The sequence below is a fragment of the Lissotriton helveticus genome, chromosome 4_1 (assembly GCF_964261635.1).
Source record: "Lissotriton helveticus chromosome 4_1, aLisHel1.1, whole genome shotgun sequence".
Lineage (NCBI taxonomy): Eukaryota > Metazoa > Chordata > Amphibia > Caudata > Salamandridae > Lissotriton > Lissotriton helveticus.
The window spans coordinates 1,479,240,885-1,479,261,158 of NC_136063.1; the positions used below are offsets into that span (position 1 = coordinate 1,479,240,885).

Consider the following 20,274-nt stretch of genomic DNA (forward strand, 5'->3'; position numbering starts at 1 on the left):
CCCTCACCCTCACTCACTCAGCCTCACACACCATCACACACACCAACACACACCCTCAGACCCCCTCACACACCCTCACTCACCCTCACACCCTCACACACCCTCACACCCACACACCCTCACTCACCCTCATCCACACACACCTTCACACACACACACACACTCGCACACCCTCACTCACCCTCACACCCTCACTCACCCTCACACCCTCATCCACACACACCATCACACCCTCACACACCCTCACACCCTCACCACCGTCACCACCCTCACAACCTCCGACTCCACCCTCCAACTCAGCCCTCAAAATCCACCCTCTAACTCCTCCACCTTACAACTCCTCCACCTTACAACTCCTCCACCTTACAACTCCTCCACCTTACAACTCCTCCACCTTACAACTCCTCCACCTTACAACTCCTCCACCTTACAACTCCTCCACCCACCCTCCAACTCCTCCACCCTCCAACTCCTCCACCCACCCTCCAACTCCTCCACCCACCCTCCAACTCCTCCACCCACCCTCCAACTCCTCCACCCTCCAACTCCTCCACCCTCCAACTCCTCCACCCTCCAACTCCTCCACCCTCCAACTCCTCCACCCTCCAGATCCTCCACCCTCCAAATACTCAGCCCTCCAACTCCTCCACCCTCCAAATCCTCACTCCAAATGCACCATCCAACTCCACCCTCCAACTCCACCCTCCAACTACACCCTCCAACTACACCCTACACCTTCCTTAACTCTCTATTCTCCTCTCCTGTGCTAAACTACTGCTCTTTCCACCCCACCTCCTTCTTTATATCCATGTTGTCTACACCGGTGCAGATCTGCTGCTCTCTTCCACCCCGCCTACTTCTTTAACTCTGTTTTTTTCTCATGTTCTAATCTGCTGTTCCCTTCCAACACCTCCTTCTCTAACTCCATGTTCTCTTCTCCTGTGCCGATCTGCTGTTCTCTTCCACCCCACCTCCTTCTCTAACTCCATGTTCTCTTCTCCTGTGCTGCTCTGCTGCTCTTTTCCACCCCACCTCCTTTGTTAACTCCCTGGTCTCTTCTCTTCTCATGGGCTGAACTGCTGCTCTCTTCCACCCGCACCCTTCTCTAACTCCCTGTTCTCTTCTCCAGTACTAATCTGCTCTTCTCTTCCAGCCGCCTCATTCTCTAACTCCCTGTTCTCTTATCCTGTACTAATCTGCAATAACTGTGTCTCTGGCGCCGTGTCTGCTTTACCAGTCACAAGCATTATCACATTTACAACTCCGCCCCCCCTCCCCCCACCACATACTAGTAATCTTAACAAATGTGCCCATTACATACATAATATCTTCTCTTGTACTTTAAATAGGTGTCCCATTTGCAAAAGTTAGAACTATTGGCATTGTAAATAACAAAGCTATTAAACTTGCTATTTTCAAAACAAACACAAACATAAAAAATTTGTCATTTACAATACCAATAGCTCAAACTTTCCTAATGCGAGACCTATTGCATTTCCAATGCTTGTTTACCTTGCAGGTATGACCTGACTGTTTTATGTAAAAGCACCCCAAAACCCTAATGGGTCATGTTTGCACTATATAAAGCTCAGCAAATAAATAGTGAAGTCTGTCTATAGTCGTCCTTCAGTGGTTTCTATTACATCTGCATGCATTGTTTTGCCAGGCAGTGAATCTTGACCTGAGTTAAGTTCTTTTTAAACTGCTGACCATTTGTATACATTGTTTTGTTTTTCCATGTGCATGAATTAGCCTGTGCAGATAATAAATCAAACACTGATATTTTGAAAATCAGATGCCTTTCTATGCTAATCAAAGGCACTGATAGTGTACCCTGGGCTTTTATACATAAATTGAATCTCTGTACCTTCTTGCACATGCATTCATAGCTTTATGAAACTGAATGTACCTGAATGATACAGCAGTTTTACTTACACACCTCGTTTAAATAGTTTCTTTATTTACGGTGCTCCGCTTGTCTCTGGGGATGTCTGCATTTTCTATATTCTAAGATGCCCCCAAATCACTAGACAGCTAACGTTGAAGTTAACGGATGGGAGTAGGAGAGGCAAGAAATGAAAGAATGTAAAGGAAGGACGGAGAACAGGGTAAAGAAGGAGTGAAATGGATTGAATAGGAAAGAGGGTCATAGACACTAAGGGAAGGGAGGTATGACAAGGGGCAAAGGAGGGTGGAAAAAGAGGAAAATCAAAGAGAGTGGACATGAAGAAGCTGGCTAGAGGAATAGGAGGTCGGTTTAAAAAGAGGAAGATCAAAGAGAAAATGTGTTAATGAAGGAGATTACAAAGGGGAAAGGAGGACTAAGGGAGAAAGGCAGAGATTGGACTAAAGGAGAACAGATGTGATGGATAACAGGAACAAAGGAGGTGCATCGAAGGACTGCAGAGAAAAATGAGAGAGTGGAAGGAGGGGGAGCAAGGGAGTAACATAGTGGAAAGGAGAAAGGGGACATATTAACAGCAACAAAAATGTGATTTATCTGAGGCAAGAAGTATAGCTGCATCGCTTTGTTTACCACTTCAAAGACAAGATTCAGCTAGATGTTGATGCAAAAAAACAGCAAAAATAAAGTGCTAGTGGAAACACTGCAAGTCCATAATTGTAGGAATATGGCTTTCTATATAGTGCACTAAAAGGAGGTGCACTGTGCAGAGAGTCCAGGTATCCCTTATTAGTGGACAGGAGCTGAGTAAGGTGTTCTATTTGTGGTAGTGTGGTCGAGCAGCATTAAGCTTATCAGATGGGAATGTTATGCATTTTTTGCACACAAAGAGTCTATAAATGAGAGAGACACTCAATAACAAAATCCAACACCAATTTAGAAAAATAACAGATTTTTATATTAATTTAAATACCAAGATCTAGAAGATGAGGTAAGTACTTTTCGAGTTAGCAATTTTTAGAAAACATTGAAAATACAGCTCTTAGCTGTGAGGTATTAGCCTTGAATACAGTAATGTTATCCTTTGGGAAAAACATACACTGCATAGGTTCACTTGCAAACGATTTACAGGACTGATCTTCTAGACTTAAGGCAAGTAGGGGCCAAAGTCCTTAGAACCACCAGCAGTATCGGCTTACCTGCCCTGGCGTGTAGAGGTGCTGGTCACAAAGGTAGCCTCGAACGCAACCGCTGAAGTCTATGGAGAGACCTGCAAGTTGAAAAACTGCAAGTGGGGTTTGGGGACAAGCCCTTCGAAACCCAAAGGGGGGCTTGGTTCTTGAGAATCTCTGGAGCATGGGTGCACCTTCGGTAGGCTGGCATTAGGGCAATTGCGAGATGGGAACAAAACAGGACAGCTGTACCATTCTCAATGATTGCCTTGCTGGTGATGACATCCCACATTGGTAGGTCGGTCTTGGCGGTGTTGCTGTCCGGGCTTGACACTGAACAAGCCTTGGCTGCTTCAATGGCTCCTGTACCCTGGGTATTGATGTAGGGCAGCTAAAGGGGGTCCTGGCATCTCCAAACTTGCAAGAAAGTGGATCTGACCTCCTGAAGCATGGTGACCTCTTCCTCGGCGGCTGCTGTGTCAGTGGACATGGTGGTCAGCAGATTGGTGTACTGGAAGTTGCGTTCAGTGCCTGCCAGCTGCAGGGAAGTATCTCCTCCACTTCAAGGGAGATGCTGTTCGTTGACAAAGTGCTGGCAGCCATCTGAGGCGAGGAGGCACAGCTGCAGAATGAGTCAGGCCTGAGTTCTTGCATTCGTTGGTTCTTATTTGTCATTCTTATTCTTAAGTCAGGTGAATCTAAGTTCCTGGTGTCAGGGGGCCACCTAAATACTGAATTTAGGGGCATTTAGGGGAGTGAACGGTAGTAGCCAATAGGCTTCTTACCCTTGGGGTCACTACACCCCCTATATGACCCCGTCCTTTGGGGAGTGGGCATTACCCTGTCCCAGAGTTTCAAATTCCACCAAAAACAAGATGGTGGCATCCTTCTTTCGTGGAGTACATAGGGCAGCCCACCTTAGAGGTGTGACTGGCCCGGTAGGGCAACACGCCTACTTGTATAGCTAATTTCCCACCTGTCCTGGTGCCAAATAAGCATCAGGGCAGGTGGTGGCATCTCCCAGGTCTGGAGGAAGCTGAGGTCCCTAATCAAAAGAATTAGGATCTTTGAAGCCCCGGGCCCTGATATGTTAAATCACTAGCCATCCTGCTGGAGGAGGGGTTAACACTTTCCTCCGGAGCAGGCATTGTTTCTGGCTTCAGAGAGTGTGGGCTCTCGCCTGTAGGGGGTCAGAAACATGTCTGTGGTGACAGGCTGGATGATAGCAGTCAGTCAGCACATTAGATAGTGGTGTGTATTTCTGGGCCACCTCTAAGGTGCCCTTTGGGGGCATGTCATAACAAATCTTGTACTCTGAAGGGTACAGATTTACTAAGACAAGGTGTTTCATATCAAACACCATAGTTTTCAGTGAATCCATCAAATAGCTGGGGAACTCATCATGACTGGTGACTAGTAAAGATACTTAAGATCAGTGCTTAATTTGTTTGAAAAATAATAGTACGTGCCAGGGCTTTTGTCAGGAGGCCAATGCAGCTAACATCACCTATTGCCCCTGCCAGCGCTGCTAATCATAGTAACAACACAACTTCTAACCATTACACCCCTACAAGCGTGACAAATCAGACTATTTCAAGCCTCCAAAGCTATAAGAATGGCTTTGGCAGAAGGTAATAGTCATTTCTAATGTAAATTGAATGAATAATTACCTGTTGGTGTTGTCATCTCTAAATTAGCCAGACAGTGCCACCTTGTGGCAGACTGTCACAAGTACCGGTGTTGACTATTAGGTGCTGGTGCCAAGCACTAGAAACCACTGGTTCAAATTAAGTACTGCTTACGATGACTTCCCTGTGCACTTGCACCCTCTAGTAATTGAGCTAAACAGCTCAGGGGCTTATCTACTCATGCAAATATGCCCATGTATGTAATATAATGCACTCTGCCTTAGGGCTACAAGGCCTGCTGTGGGGGTGACTTACATATAGTACATTCAGTGACTTTGGCATGGCACACAGGAAGTGTGCCATGTCATGTTTTCATTCATGGTTTGCTCCATGACACACAGTTCGCAATGGCAGGCTGCATGCAATTTGTATGTGGGTGGCATAATACATTCTGTAGCCCTTGGGGACCCTCTTTGGTACCCATTCCCTAGATACCAAAGGGTACCACTTACTAACAACTTAAAGGGGTGCCACTGTGTGTGGCAATTGTATTACATTTAGAACCTTGTTGTAGGGAACGAGCACTGGCACTGGTGTCTGGTTAGTAGGGACCCAGTGCACATCAGTGCTTTAAGCTTCATTCGAAAAAGTTTGAGCTGTCTTAAAGTCTAAGCACCTAGTCACTCAGCAAGCAGGCCAGCTCTTTCAGTGGACTAAATTGCAAATTGTCAAGTGCGTTTTACCATATATTTTAACTTTGGGAAGAAAACAGCATTAGCATCTAGATTGCAAGGGCCCTAATACAGTTTTATATGTATGTTCACTAAATTGTTTCATGCTAGAAGTTATGTCATGTACACTAGCAATACCATCTATACGAATTGTCTTCCTAGGGGCTGAATATAGTTGTTATTTTTCTTTGCTAGAAAATGAAAATTGAACTGGAACAGAAGAAAGCATTGCTGAGAAACATGGAAACTGAGCTTCAGAACACAATGCAAATTAACAACAAGATTGCACAGTCCTTTTCAAATTGCGATGTGGACATTTCCAAATTTAGTGACAAAGTAACCCAACTAAATGATCGCTGGCAAAGGATTGAGAAAGAAATAGATGACAGGTATGTGAGAAAACTGTTGTACATTAAGTATAGTAAAAATGTTGATTCTGGCAATTTTCTACTATTATGTGTTCTCGAGATTAGGGTGTAGAGTCGGTGGGAAAAAATATGCCTACCATTGGCCTCCTGAATATGGTATCCTTGTTTCTCAATTATACTACAGAAGGGCCACCACAACTAGGATTACTTTCCGGTGGCTAATGGAAGCCTTGTGAAGCTGTTTGCCTATCTTTATCTTTGCAAACACAAGGAGATGATGAACGGAGTGCCAAAACTTTTCAGACACTCACCCCCAGTCACAGATCTGGACTGAAAACAAGCATCCTGGGGCTGGTTTCGGGGTAGCTCCCCTCATCAGCCAGGCTACCTTGAATCCAGTGGCAAAGTGAGCAAAGGAGCCACGTCTGGGCATACCCTCCCTACTTAGGGCGAACACAGCAAACACAAGGAGATCATGGACGGAGCTCTCAATTCCACTGCAGTCAAGCTAGCCTTGCTGATAAGGGGTGTTACCCTGAAACCGGTCCCAGGATGCTTGTTTCCTGTTCAAGGAAGACCTGTATTGGCAGTTTGGGCTGGACTGTTCCCATGAGGCACAGGGTCAAGACACATTTGCATATAGCTAGGTCTGAACTGAAGTGACAAAGTGAGATAAAGAACGATGATGGATTCAACCCAGATTTGTGACTGGAGGTGAGTGTCTGAAAAGGTTCAGCCCTCCCTTCATCATCTCCCTGTGCCTGTTATGTTTATCTTTGGTCAATGAGCAATGGGACTGTGTTTTTTTAAATTATGGCTACAGGTTCTCTTTGGCCTCTGGCTGTCAATTTTTACTTCAAATTGTCTTTGCTCACTCTGCATACGTGACATGTGCCAGAAGAGGTGACACAATATTTTGGCCATCAAAGGACTATGATGTTTTGAACTGCTTCTTAGTTTGTACCAATTGAATTTTCTTTTTATTATATCAGTAGGAGAAATCATTACTTTGATGCATTCTATGATACCTGTGCAGTGATATTAACATAATGTGGTAATGTCTTTTTGTAGATCTTGGGAGTTGGAAAAGCAGGGCAAGCAGTTGAGAAACTACAGGCAACTCTGGCAAGGACTCAGTAGATGGATTGGTGACACAAAGCATCGACAAGATGTCATAGAATCTACAAAGTTGGTTGATTCTAATACAGTTTCCAGATACTTAAATGAGCAGAAGGTATATGCAGTGTGGAGCTTGTAAAAGAACTTTAAAACTGTAGTTGTTGAGTCTTTTAAAGATAATGAATGTAGATCTTCTGTTTGTATTTTTATGAATGGCTTAGAGCCACTAAGTGACTCTGTGCTGGGAGTGAGCCTTAAGGCATGTATATCTCTACCACATAGCTCTCAGCAATGTAGTTGAAAATGTAATATTTAGTATAGAAAATCTATAGAGCAATGGAACAAAGTGAGGCCTGCCTTGTCACTAATGCTAAGAGAGTTAAGCATATATTTCTAACATCTGTGTGCAACCTGTACTCCACACCCATCTATCTTTTTAATAATTCAAACTGTGATACATTGATTACCGAATAGAAAATCTGTTGCAAGGGATGTATACAAAAAGCATGTTGTCTTTTACAAAATTGGAAATAATTTGAAGAGCAAAGACAATGCATCTGTCTGGTGAAGTGGCTTCGCTGCACTGATTTGAAAAGTAAAAAGTACAATGTTGTATACATAATCTAGACATAATCATGAGGATCTCCTTTTCCTAAATAGATCTTGAATACAGAAATAAATGGTAAACGAGACGATGTCGAAGAGGTTCAGAAGACAGCAGAGCAGTGTGCATCATCGATCAAGGTACAGAAAGATAGTTTCTAAAGTTTTCAGTGAGTAAATCCAAAGGTGATGTCTTGTAATATCATTAATGATTGGACGTTATGATGTGTGTGGCATGAAGCAGTACATGGCGGTGATGTCAAAGTTGAATTGATATCTTACCTGAAGAATTCCATTGCTTTTTCTGGGATGCCACCAGTTTTTATATGAATGTAGAGTAGCTCTTTTACTATAATTATCATCGCAACCTTCCCTTATGCATGGTTTTTAGTGCTCCTCAGAGGTTTTGTAGTGTTCTACCCAGTGAAAGGATATTGAACGTATCTTTGACATACATTTACAAGGGCTATAACCAAAGGCAGTGTATTTTAACCCCTTCTATGCTCATGACGGAACGGTACCTTCATGAGCATCGGTCGAGCTGTGCTTATGACGGAACCGTTCCGTCATGCCCACGCCTGTTTTCATTAGGGCTCAGCACCGGGGGGGTAATCGGGGCCGCACGGAAGAGGTTAAGTAATACTCCTATAAATATAACATAGTTTGTAGCCTTTGCCTCTGTTTTGTGATGCGGTAATGTATGAGTTACACACATTCACTTAACAAGAATTGCTTTAGTTCTCAGAGCTGAGTTTGTATGAGTGGTTAACACTGTACATGATTTCTGGTCATGCCCTAGTGTGTATTGCTGATGTAACTAACAAGTTGTTTAACCTTTGAGTATAGATCATGCTATTTGTATGTGCTCCATCCACTGTGGAACAGTTAGTAAATGGCATAAGGATTCAGGTTTCATGTGTTGAAAAACGTACTTGTAGTGATTTTCTGTATATCACGGTTATATTTACACTTTTAGTCCCATTATGTGATTGGTTCCTTAAGGGTTGTTGGTAATTGCGCAGTCTGCGGGAGGCAGTCCTTTGTGCAATACTTTTGTCTTTTTCAAGTATGATAACCACCTTCAATTTAGTGTTTTCAAGTACTTGGCAGGTCACAGCTTTATGCAGTGTCCCAGCATAGCATTAATGGAAAGAGAAACAGAACAGTGACAACCCATGCGTCTCTCTCCTCATCTGCCTCCCCTATACCACTATGTACCCCACTCCTGTACTTGCTGAAGTTGAAATTTAGTTTTTACTGATGGGTGATGCAGCTTCTGTCCCAGGCATAGCTACAAGGGGGCTGTTGATATTTCGGTGACAATATGATTACCCAGGTCAATATGCGCATCTGCTTTTGAAATTTTCAACATATTTTGTTCTACTTTTAATTTCATCTAAATATTTATTAACACATTTTGTGTGTTTTGATTTTCAGGATTATGAACTCCAGCTAGCATCCTATAGTTCGGGCCTTGAAACTTTACTAAACATACCAATAAAAAGGACAATGGTCCAGTCGCCATCAGGAGTTGTATTACAAGAGGTACGACAATGCTCTTTATGCTGAGGTTGGCCATGCTGCAATTTGGGAAGTTTTATTGTGATAGCCTGGCTTGAAGAAGATTGTTACAGTAATATTAAAAAACAACAAAGTTTTGACTGTGAAACTGTCTTTTTCCGCTGTAGTTATATTGGACATGCAGGCTGTTCTCTGCTGTAGCCAGAATACCATGCAGTGTACTGAATGCCAGTAGAAGTGGTATTTGAGATCAGCCTGAATAGATACTTAGTGACTGATGTTACAATTGGAACCACAACATAAAGTGAATTTAAGTGCAATAGTAAGTAAAAAATCTAGTTAGGCGATTGCCACTTTATACAACCATTTGTCATCCTATACCATACAAAAAAAGATTTTCTTGTTCAGCTGGCAGAATGCCACATCCTATACAGTAGCTTAGTTTAGTAAAACATAATTTTTGTAGGTTCAGCATAGATACATATTAGCTTTGCTCTCTTATGAGAAAGTCTCTACAAAGTATTGTAGGTACTGATGGGAGGAGTTTAGTCTATTTGATAGCCCTTTAATTTGGTGGCAAAGGCGAACTAATTGAATTGATAGCATCATGGCCAAGTCCACGAAAACTGAAAGACCAGTTTTTTCTATTCATCCTTCAAGAAATACTCATGCCCCCAAAGTATTTGTTAGTAACTGGTCCACGATATACTTAGGCTTGGATTGATTCGACTTTTCTTTCATCATAGTGGTCAACAATATTCAAGCAGGAGTAGAAGGCAGGATTCTTCTACCAAGCAATACATGGCGTCAGGTCTACCATTGTGCAGCCTTTACAGGGAGGCCATGGGAATAAAAAGAAATGCTAGCATTTGTGCTAGCAGTTCCCCTTCTGATTTCCTTGTGAGGAAAATTGCACCTCTGCAGAATTCTGTAATAACCTAGATATGTGAGGCTGAGTGTGATAAAGGATATACCATTTGGTTTGCCCCTTTCAAATGAGAGTTCCTACTCAATAGTTGAAAATCTCGAAAAATGGAGCACAAGCTCCTAACATAACATGCTTATTATTTATCTTGCAAATAGGTTGCATGATCGTTTAATGGGCCACAGGAATAAACCCCTTGAAATTAGAGAATAATAATTCAAAACAAACCAGGGTTCTAGTTTTCAATGTATTTTGGCAAATTTGTAAAATTGTGACACTAACTTTTAAAGGTCTACAGCCCAAATGAATAATTGCTGAATGAAAGTTGAGTTTTCCAGTGGAACAAGAATGTATTTAGGACATTGACTAGCATCTTCATGAAAAAAGATCTCCGTAGTTTCTTAGGTGGGCTTGAGATGGTCGCTCTAAGAACAGAAAACCGAAGAATGCCTGCGTAGGTAGACTGATTTGTGGTCCTTGGCCCCCTTTCGATAGCTGTCAAGTTCCTAATCGAGACGTGTTGTGTCCTTCCTGGGAAACAGTAACTGAAATGCAGTAAATGGCAGAGGGCTTTTGGTTTACATTGGGCACAGATTCTGAAAATGCCTCTTGCGCCATCCCTTGTTTTTAATCGCATGTCAGAGTTATGCAAGGGTGTCGGGCTATAGGGACTGCCTCCTCCTCGACATGGATTTCGCCAAGTATATAGATTCAATTTCTATTGTAGCTCACCCCCTCTACCCAGGTATTTGTTCTACTGCCTTCCAGAGATACAGGAAATTCCACATTGCTGTGAAGATTCTCTTTGGAAGAATCCGGAACATTAGTGTACTAGTCAAAGTGGAGTTGACGATCAATAGATAGTTTTGTGTAGCGATTGGAGAAGATTGGTCAGATAGATAGTAGTGATTCAGTAAGATTCATGACCACCCACTAGCCAGAGACAAAGGGCCTGTATTAGGTATCAGTGGACGGATTACTTCATCACGATGACTGACATCCCATCCACTGAAATATTAGTCCCATAGCATATAATGGAATTTATTGTTCGGCGGACAGGATCTTTCTCATTGTTGTGACAGAGTAACCGTCTGCCTAGATCTAAATCGGGACCTACGCCAATCATATGAACTAAAACCCCTTTGGTTTACCAAGTGAGCTGTTATTGTGGAGGTTCTTCTTCTTGTTGCCCTTTGCATATAAGCATTTATATACCTTTGCTGACCATAATCGTAATCATTTCACTTCACTTTCAAAGACCCATAAGTGGTTTGTGGTACCAATCCTAAATGGGTTTTGGTAAAAACCCAGGCAAAGGAAAGGGAATTCATCAGAACAATGAGTAAGGTATTGGTGAAATCAATGTGCAACCCACATCTGAGCGGAACAGGTTTTGGTAAAATATAATGATCCTTGCTCTATATTGGCTAATATCGCCCAATACAAATATACAATTTGAGAGGGTGTACATGGTCCTCGCAAGGTAAATTCTGGGGACGAGGTGAATCTCGTACAATCAGCAATGCAGTCGTGTACAGTAGATTTAGAATATATAAATCTTCTCTTCAACAGTGTGTGTCACTCTAATAAAACAATTTGAGATTTTTAAATGACAGGGCATTTCACTTGTGCAGTCAAAACTTAAGGCTGTTTGAGATAGGTATGATACCCATTAGTAGTGCTGCAAACATTGACTGGGTGACCCAGAATTCTTATGTGTTTCTAATGTAATAACTATGAACTGTATCTTTGTGTATACTACCATGTAACATGTTGTGAAGTGTGTTTGGTGGAGTTTGTTTTTTTAAAGTAAACATGCAACTTGGCTATGGTTCAAATAAACTTAAATTAACCATGCTCCTTAAGTAAATGATCTGTTATTGATATATATTTTGCCTTTTATCTATCCATCTTTCTCATTGTTTCACTTTGAAAAAGGTTGTATTTCTATTTTTAAGAAATATATTTTGACTCCTTTGCATTTTTCTTCCTTCAGGCTGCAGACATTCAGAGTCGTTACATAGAACTTCTCACCAGAGGTGGGGATTATTATAAATTCCTGAATGAAATGTCCAAGAACATGGAGGACATAAAGGTGAATTACTCATTAAATCAGCCTGGATACATGTAGTCTTATTGTAAAAAATGCTACCTATTTTTCTTCTGTTTGCCCCATCTCCCCTCCCCCAAAAGAAGAATGTATCGTTTTGTTTTTGGTCATTTAAGCACTCTTCTCATAAAGATCAATATTCCCTCTGACTAGTAGGGATGTTCAACCTCTTTACGTTCTCCCCACATCAGCAAATTATCACTGAATTTTTTTTTGTTGAAATCTGTTTTATTTTCGAATTATGAATAGAACACAGGTCCAGATGTACACAGTGTCAGGCGTACAACCCTATTTAGGGCCTGCCGCGTTTTGCAGGAGTGTTTCTAGGAACATAAAGAAGCAACAAGAAGGTAATTTTGAACACAGCATGTCGCCTACAACCCATGTGGGGCCGGCCGCGTGGTACATTATATAGTGCAATATTGATTTATTGTGGGATTTCACAGGACCTTTGAAGAACGGCAACTTGAGATCACGGGCAAGAGGCCCAAAGAAGGCGAACAGTGATGAGTGGAGATTGATAGCAGTAAGAGTAAGAATGGTGTGGGCGTGCAGGGGGAAGTGTTCAGCGGCACTCATTAGTGAAAGTCCTATCACTTATTAAGGGAGGCTGCGTGCCTGGTTGATCTGGCTGCGGGAGCAATCTGCTGGGAGCAGGCGGAAGTATAGCATCTTCGAAGAGTCATAGCACCCTAAGCTTAATGGGCATGTAACACGCATGCTCTATTGCGCACAGGTATTTAATCAGGGGTTGCCAAACAGCTGTGAATTGGGTGTCACGCACTTGCAGCCTCGCTGTAAAGAGTTCCATGGTTATGACATGCTATAATCGCATATACCAAACAGCAATTGGGGGGTCTCCTCTTTCTTCCAGTATAAAGCTATAAGTTGCTTAGCATCTCCAAGCATGTGAAGCACTATAGTCCAATCACTGCGGGTGAGCGCCTTTAAGCTGGCAGGCTTGATGCCCAAAAGGATTGTGCTTGTGGAATCAGGCAGGTGGAAACCCAATACCCTTTTAATATGGCTAAGGACCTCCTTCCATAACAGGGCCATGAGTGGGCAAGCCCACCTAATGTGTATGAAATCCCCAGATGCCGTCGAACACGTCCAGCACAAAGGGAAAGAGGCAGGGAACATCTTGTGCAATCGAGCAGGTGTGTAGTACCATTGTGTCATAATTGTGTATGCATTTTCCTTCTGCGGGATACTACGATAGACCTTAGGGATGTCTTGCCACAGGCGGTTCCACTGTGTGGGTGTAATTTCCATGGAGGTCGCCAGCTGCCATTGGTGTTGGTATGGATGGGAAGGCGTTGTCCGGGGGGTGTTGTAAATTATCACTGACATTTTTAACCTAGATTTGTCTGGCCACCACCACATGCACCACACTCTTGTGTCAAGCATCTTTGTGCCCCCTGAAAAGAAGGCCATTACACCCTTGACTTGTTGATCACAAAATATTAAATGTCTTTATTACAATCAAATTATTTTATACTACTCAGACCACTGTAAAGCATTTTCCCACCCTGTTCCGCAAAATACAGCCCCATGCTTAAAGGCCACATGTGAAACCTTTCAAGCATTGCGCCTTAACCATACAGACAGTTTAACCTCCTGTTACTTTGATGTCTCCCATGTGCAGATTTTTATAATATTATCTACCCTGAAAACAATGATAGTCACTATTTAAATCCTCCAATAGCCTACCGCCTCCAAAAATCGGGTCCTGAAAAAGAAAAATGTATTTGAGCTGTATATACCTGTGGGAAAATAGTATTTTATTGTAGTAGTCCACCCCACTTTTTGCCTGGTATTTGATGCAATTTTGACTGAAGTGCAATGGAATCCTGCTAACCAAGCCCCTAGTGCCAGTGTTCTTTCCCAAAAACAATACAACTTATTACTTGATCCCCGAGTGACCAGTCATTTAGCACCTCTGTAAGTCCTTAGTAAGTGGCATCTCTGGTACTTAGGACCTAGGTACTAAAGAGGGCCCCTAAGAGCTGCAGCATACCTTGTGACATTTTATGGGACCCAGCACCAAACTCATACAGGCTGACACTGCAGGCTTCAAGACGAGGTGCTCCAAAAAGTGAAAACATGACATGGTCCCCCTAACATTGAATGTAATATTTGTAAGTCACCCGTACAGTAGGCCTTAAAGCCCTATGGCAGGGTGCACTAAATTACATGTGAGAAAATATCTGCATGAGTTGATATGGCTTTGTGCTGACCAGTTCAATTACTTTCAGTAAAAGTGAACAGGGAAGCCATCTTAAGGTATGTACTGGGCACTGGTCAAACCTACTTTCCCAGCTACATAATGGCGTCACTGAAACCAATGGTGTTTGGTATCAAACACCTCATATTAATAGATCCACACTGATTCCAGTGATGGATTTATTAATACATACACACAGAGGGTACCTTGAAACTACCCCATGAAACTACCGTCCCTGGCTGACTAGTGCTGTCCAGTCTGCCACCACAAATAAATTTCTGACCCCAGGGGTGAGAGCGCTCGCTCTTAGGTGGTCAGGAACAATGCCTGCTCTGGAGGCAGGTGTTATCACCTCCTTCTCCAGGATGGCTGGTATATCAGCATATCACTGCAGGAGGCTTCAAAGGCCTCTGTTGTCTTTTATATCTGAACCAAGGCTTCCCCAGATAGGGGAAATGCCATCCCTGCCCTGGGCCCATCTGTCACCATGCCAGGTGGGAACATTAGCTATGTAGGAGGTGTGTTGCACTGCCAGGCTGATCACCTCTGGGGTGATCAGCTTCAAGTGAATACAAATTTTGAATTTGCACCATCTTGTGTGTGGTGGAATTAGGAATTCTGGGACAAAATGATGACCTCTCCCCCAAAGGAAGTGGTTATTTAGGGGGCATAGTGACCTCAAGGGTAGGTAGCCCATTGGTAGTAGCCATTAACTAGATGACTCACTCCCCTTAACATCCCTAAATGGTTTATTTAGTGGACCCTCTACTACCAGAATTTCAAACTTCATTGGACAAAATAAAGAAGTGGACAAAGAGGACGGGCTGACCCATGAACAAAGGAGTAACTACTGACCTGGCACTAACCATGCCGTCCTGTCTGTGCTCCCTGTCACTCATGGAGAACCTGACTCATCCTGCCACTGTGCAGACTCCAAGAAACCTGGAGGGCTTGCCAGTGCTTGGCCACTCACCAGAGAAACTCCCTTGGAGTAGAGGGGCTACTCCTTCATCTGCAGCCACCAAAGAAGCCACATCCAGTTTACCATCTTGCCATGTACCAGGACTACCAACGCTGCAGCCTCTCAGGAAGAGGTCAATGTGCTCCTACTTGTAAGAGCCATCCTCCCTCCAAGTGTGGGCAAGCCAGAACCGACCGGAGCTGTGCAGTGCTAATACCTGGGGTACCAGACCCCTTGCTGCAGCCAAGACTTGTTTTGTCCAGTCCGGTCTCCAATGCTGATGAAGACTGACCAGCACATCAAGGGACTTCGGGGACAATGAGATGCACATTGTGAGTGGCCCAGCTGTGCTGTTTGCACCTCTTCAGCAGAAACCAAGGCACAGAGTAAGCCTCTGACCACCACCACCCAACGCCTCAAAGCACCTCCTCACTCTTGCCCCACAGTCTGATTCTGAGGGAGGTGAGGGTGCCAAAAGGGTCCCCAGACCCTCTGAGGCTAAGCCCATCTTTGGGTTTGCCAAGACTGGACTTCCAGTTGCCTTGTGCAGCCTCTTTCTTCAGGCCCCTCCAACCGCTAGAGACTCAAGCATTGAACCTAATGCCAAAAGACACCACTGCACCCGAGCCCCACAGACCGAGAAGTGGATCACTGTTATCCCGCCGTTCTCAAGCATCTCAAGGGTCGAGCCCCCCTGTGGGTTCCCCCAGAATGGTCCCCCAGTACCAGCTTGCAATCTCTTTCCAAACAGACTGTTCCCCATTGAAGTGAATAGAACACCCAATTCTGTAACACTCCTCTGCACACAGAAGCCCCAGAGCCTCCTAGGGTGAACTGTTGGTGTGTCTGTGGACCTTGCTCCATACTCGCCTCAAGTCCCAGAGAACAGTCCTGTAAGTCACTGTTAAGTGCTCAAATGCAGTACATGTTTTTCCACATAGGATAACATTACCGCTACGAAAAATTGCACTGTCAACTTTTGAAAACTGTAAAAATGTATAACTCGAAAAGTACTTACCTGATTCTGATGATTTTGCTATCTCAATTCATATAAAAGTATGCATTATTTTAAAAAATTGTTGTTTGATTCTTTATTGGGTGTGTGTCTCACTGCCTTTGTGTGTGCAATAAATGCTTAGCACTACCCTCTGATATGTCTAACTTCTCGCCCACATTACCACAAAACAGAGCATTTGGGGTGTCAATGGTGCCTCTCTAATTCCTTTGAGGTTTGCCTGGACTCTTTACACAGTGTACCTTTTTTTTGGTACATTATTTAAAGAGCCAGCTTCCTACAAAACTCCGGTGTGGACCTTTAATTAAGAAAATGAAATGACTCCACTACTTAGAAGAGCAGTTAATAAATAATGAATAACAACAATAATCCTTCAGACCAAACCATCTCTAAATAAGCAAAGCACACTTCAAGGAAATCTGTGTATCATTTCACAAAAGCATAGTAGCACACCATAGTCATCCCCTGCTCTTAAAAATCAGAAACTGCATCTTACGTTCTTACCTCTGCATCTTTTCTTCTCGCCTTAGATCGAAATGCCATTTGATTGCTGGAAGCAGTTAATATCCAAAGCTTTATTTCAGTAACTAACACAAATATTTCACCCATAACCTATACACAGTGATGACAATTCAGGAGTGGCTACCAATGTGCCCTATACACTGGTAAACTAGGTCTGCTTGAATATTAATTAGATGGTCATGGGCATCCTATGTGTGTAGATAAAATGCCCACAAATAACATTGCAAGGGAATACCATGAAAGAGGGTTGTGGGCCTTGAGCTGGCATGCATAGTGAAGGAGTCAGACTAAGAGGAATAAATAAACTAGGGGAAAACGCAGAGAGTGGGGCACATAGAAAAGATTTGCATGAGAGAGAAAGGTAAGAAAGAACTAGAGCGAGAAAAATAAGATTAGATGGAGTTAATAGAAAGAGGAAAGAAAGACCGAAACGAAGGAGAGAAATGCGAAAGTAAAGTAGGAAATGGAGGTGAAAGTGATTGCTAGATGAACAGGTGAAAGTTTGGATTGAAAATTTGAAAGGAGCAATGAAGGATGGAAAAATGCGTAGCTCGAGAAGGGTAAAAACATTTTACGTGAAAGGGTGGGTGGATGAATACTTGAATATTGATGAGTGGATGGGCGGAAGGATGGATGTATATATGAAAGAATGGGTGTAAAAAGTATAAATGAATGGGGATGGGTGGTGCAAAGATTAAGGAATGGACAGATGGGTGACAAGATGAATGAAGAGATGGTATGGAACGATAGTGAGGGGAACTCTTCTAAGGAGTGTTGCATTTTCACTCTTTGTATGTTTTGTTTGAATATATATGTGTTAGATGTGAATTTGAAGTGAGGGTAATTTAATTTTTTAACTACTCCCTTGCCTACCCAGGACAAAAACTAACACATCTCCAGATCTTGGAGAGCCTTGTAACCCAACCCATCCAGGTATTCTGTGTCTTCTGTACTGGCAGCATTAGATTAGGTTTTCCAAACATACTAGGGTAATAAGAACACAGAATATTTAAATAGTTTACCTTCAAATATTGTCCCACGAATAGAGTGAAACTTAATCCAAATGGCTGGTCTAAATAATGTTTCAATTTTCTTTTTAAGCGAAACTTTAGTCAGACTAGATGCCTGTTGCACTTTATAGAAATGCTCCTTTTTTTAGACTAAGTGGTACGTTTGCTGTGTGTTTTTGCTAATGTTAAGATGCTCCAGTTGTTGCTCAGCTCTTTAGTACTGAAGTTATTTGTGTCTGTTTGAGTAAGGAAGTAGGAAGAGTTATTTTCTACACACTGCAACTGCCCTGTAAACGGTTATTAGCTGTCCTAGTTGTGCTACCTCCTAGATGGCTTTACAAGCATATTAATAAGTTCAAGAAAAAGCATGTCTGTTCTGTTTCTGGCAGTTTGGTGATTTAAGATCATCTTCACCATCCCTACTAACATACTTTGTGCTAATGCATGTGTCTCTCAAATTCTTTTTATCTTCCAATAAGGAAATTTAATATGAGAGGTAAATGGGAAAATAGTGTAATTATGACCTTGGTGGTCTGGGAATTGCCATTACATTTTGGCGGTCTACCCGCCCACATACCTAGCAGTCCGACTGCCGGAATACGAAGTGGGCGTGAAAACAGCCTCCAATCTGCCACCACCACCAATATCTGGGCTACAGCGGTAAGGGAGACAGTGGCAGTCAATGGAGGTGGTGCAGGCATTGGCACTGTCGTGGGTATTATGACCTGCCTTTCCAACAACCTTTCCCTGGCGGGACATCACCATGCAACGGTCTGCGGAAAGGCAGATTTTGGGGTGCAAAACTGTCTCCAGGGCGAGTGTGCCCTTGAGATATGCTACTGGTGTCATCAGTGTTTCCCCTTATGCCATCGGGTTTGCTGCGCGCACTGTTTCTCTTGCATATCGTACTGCAGGGAAATAGTGTGTCTGACTGGTTGGAGGCATTGCAGAATGGTCAACAACGGCTTCAGGCTCAAAAGCAGAGCCGAAGTATGCTGTTGCCAAGTCTCTACAGGACACACACCACCAGCCCCACAATGAACTCTTGATGTGGCCGGTGGGATGCCGCCGGCTTGGCTGCATTTCAAGAACCGCTGCCACTGCGGGCTGGTGGTCCTCCCGGCCAACTCATAATCCGGCCCTTAGCCCTCAAATTCCAGTTCTTTTTGTTAGTAAAAATGAGTGCATTTCTTCGCTATCTTTACAACCATGATAAGTAAAAAAAAAAGCAAATTCATTTGTTACCGAAGGTGGAACCTGGTGAAAGCCTGTATGATCATCCAGACTGCTGGGTTGTCTCTTACAACAGATACTTTTCAGATGAGTGGTCCCAACTGTGTACCACTTTCATTATGTGCCAGTGAATGAATCTGTATCCAAGATGGCCGCCTGGTAGGAGCTCCTGTGAAGAGCTCCCAGTGCTTGGGATCCCATTTCGGGCTTTATCCCTGTTAGCACCCACCAGCACGACGGAAGGGAAGCAGAAAAAGTAACTGGAATAGTACCACAAGTAACTGGATTGCCCGGATTGCCCGCTGACCTGATTGACGGAGGTTGAAGCCTGAAAAGCCCCGCGATCTGCCACTGGACACTCGCCTTCAGGCACCCACATCGCGTCGCCGGGACTGAGCGGCTGAAGCTCCGGGAGCCTGCTGAGCCGGCACTGTTTGGCGGAGGTTTGGCGGAGGTTGGAGCCTGCAAAGCCCCGCGACCTGCCACTGGACATTCGTCGTCAGACACCCCCATTGCGTCGCCGGGGCTGAGCGGCTGAAGCTCCGGGAGCCTGCTGAGCCTGCACCGCGGATTATCCTGCGATCAGCCCGCTCCACAGCAGAGGATTCACAGCGGCATCGGGGGGCTGAGAGAGACCCCTCTCCCCCAGCCCGCTCCATGGCAGAGACGCGGGCTGTTGCACCGGTTGCTGCGACCAGCAAAGATCAGCAGAGGAGCAGAGCCGCCGGCTCCACAGCAGTGGAGTCACGGCGGCATCGGAGGGCTGAGAGAGGCCCCCCACCGCCCTCTCCACGGCAGAGACGGGGGCTGTTGTACCGGTTGCTGCGACCAGCCCACACCTCAGACGCGGCCACGACAACGGACCCCCCCCCCTCCCGCTCGCTCTGCAGCACGGTTGTGTGGCGCCGCTGCCCCGAGGTGCTGATGGAGTGAGAGCTGAGACTAACCGGACCAGGAGGGACCAGGAGGGACGTCGGATGAGTGGAGCCTGCCACCGGAGGCTGGAGGCGACAGCGACATCAGAGGGCTGAGAGAGGCCCCCCTCCCGCCCTGTACACACTTTGATTTCACATTGTAACTGCAAAACTTTGCTGGCAAACTCAACATGCTCACGGTGCAGCCACCGGAGGCTGGAGGCGACAGCGACATCGGAGGGCTGAGAGAGGCCCCCCTCCCGCCCTGTACACACTTTGATTAAACATTGTAACTGCAAAACTTTGCTGGCAAAC

General features: G+C 44.2%; 1 protein-coding gene across 3 annotated transcripts in view; it reads left to right on the forward strand.

Annotated features, from left to right (window-relative positions):
• DSP (desmoplakin) overlaps window positions 1-20,274 on the forward strand; it is a 248,517-nt gene that overhangs the window by 177,519 nt on the left and 50,724 nt on the right. For all 3 annotated transcript variants that reach the window (XM_078688070.1, XM_078688071.1, XM_078688072.1), the window contains exons 18-22: window positions 5,630-5,823; window positions 6,874-7,036; window positions 7,582-7,665; window positions 8,962-9,069; window positions 11,967-12,065. In XM_078688070.1, coding sequence (XP_078544196.1) covers window positions 5,630-5,823; window positions 6,874-7,036; window positions 7,582-7,665; window positions 8,962-9,069; window positions 11,967-12,065 — 648 coding nt within the window. The remainder of the gene's footprint in view (window positions 1-5,629; window positions 5,824-6,873; window positions 7,037-7,581; window positions 7,666-8,961; window positions 9,070-11,966; window positions 12,066-20,274) is intronic.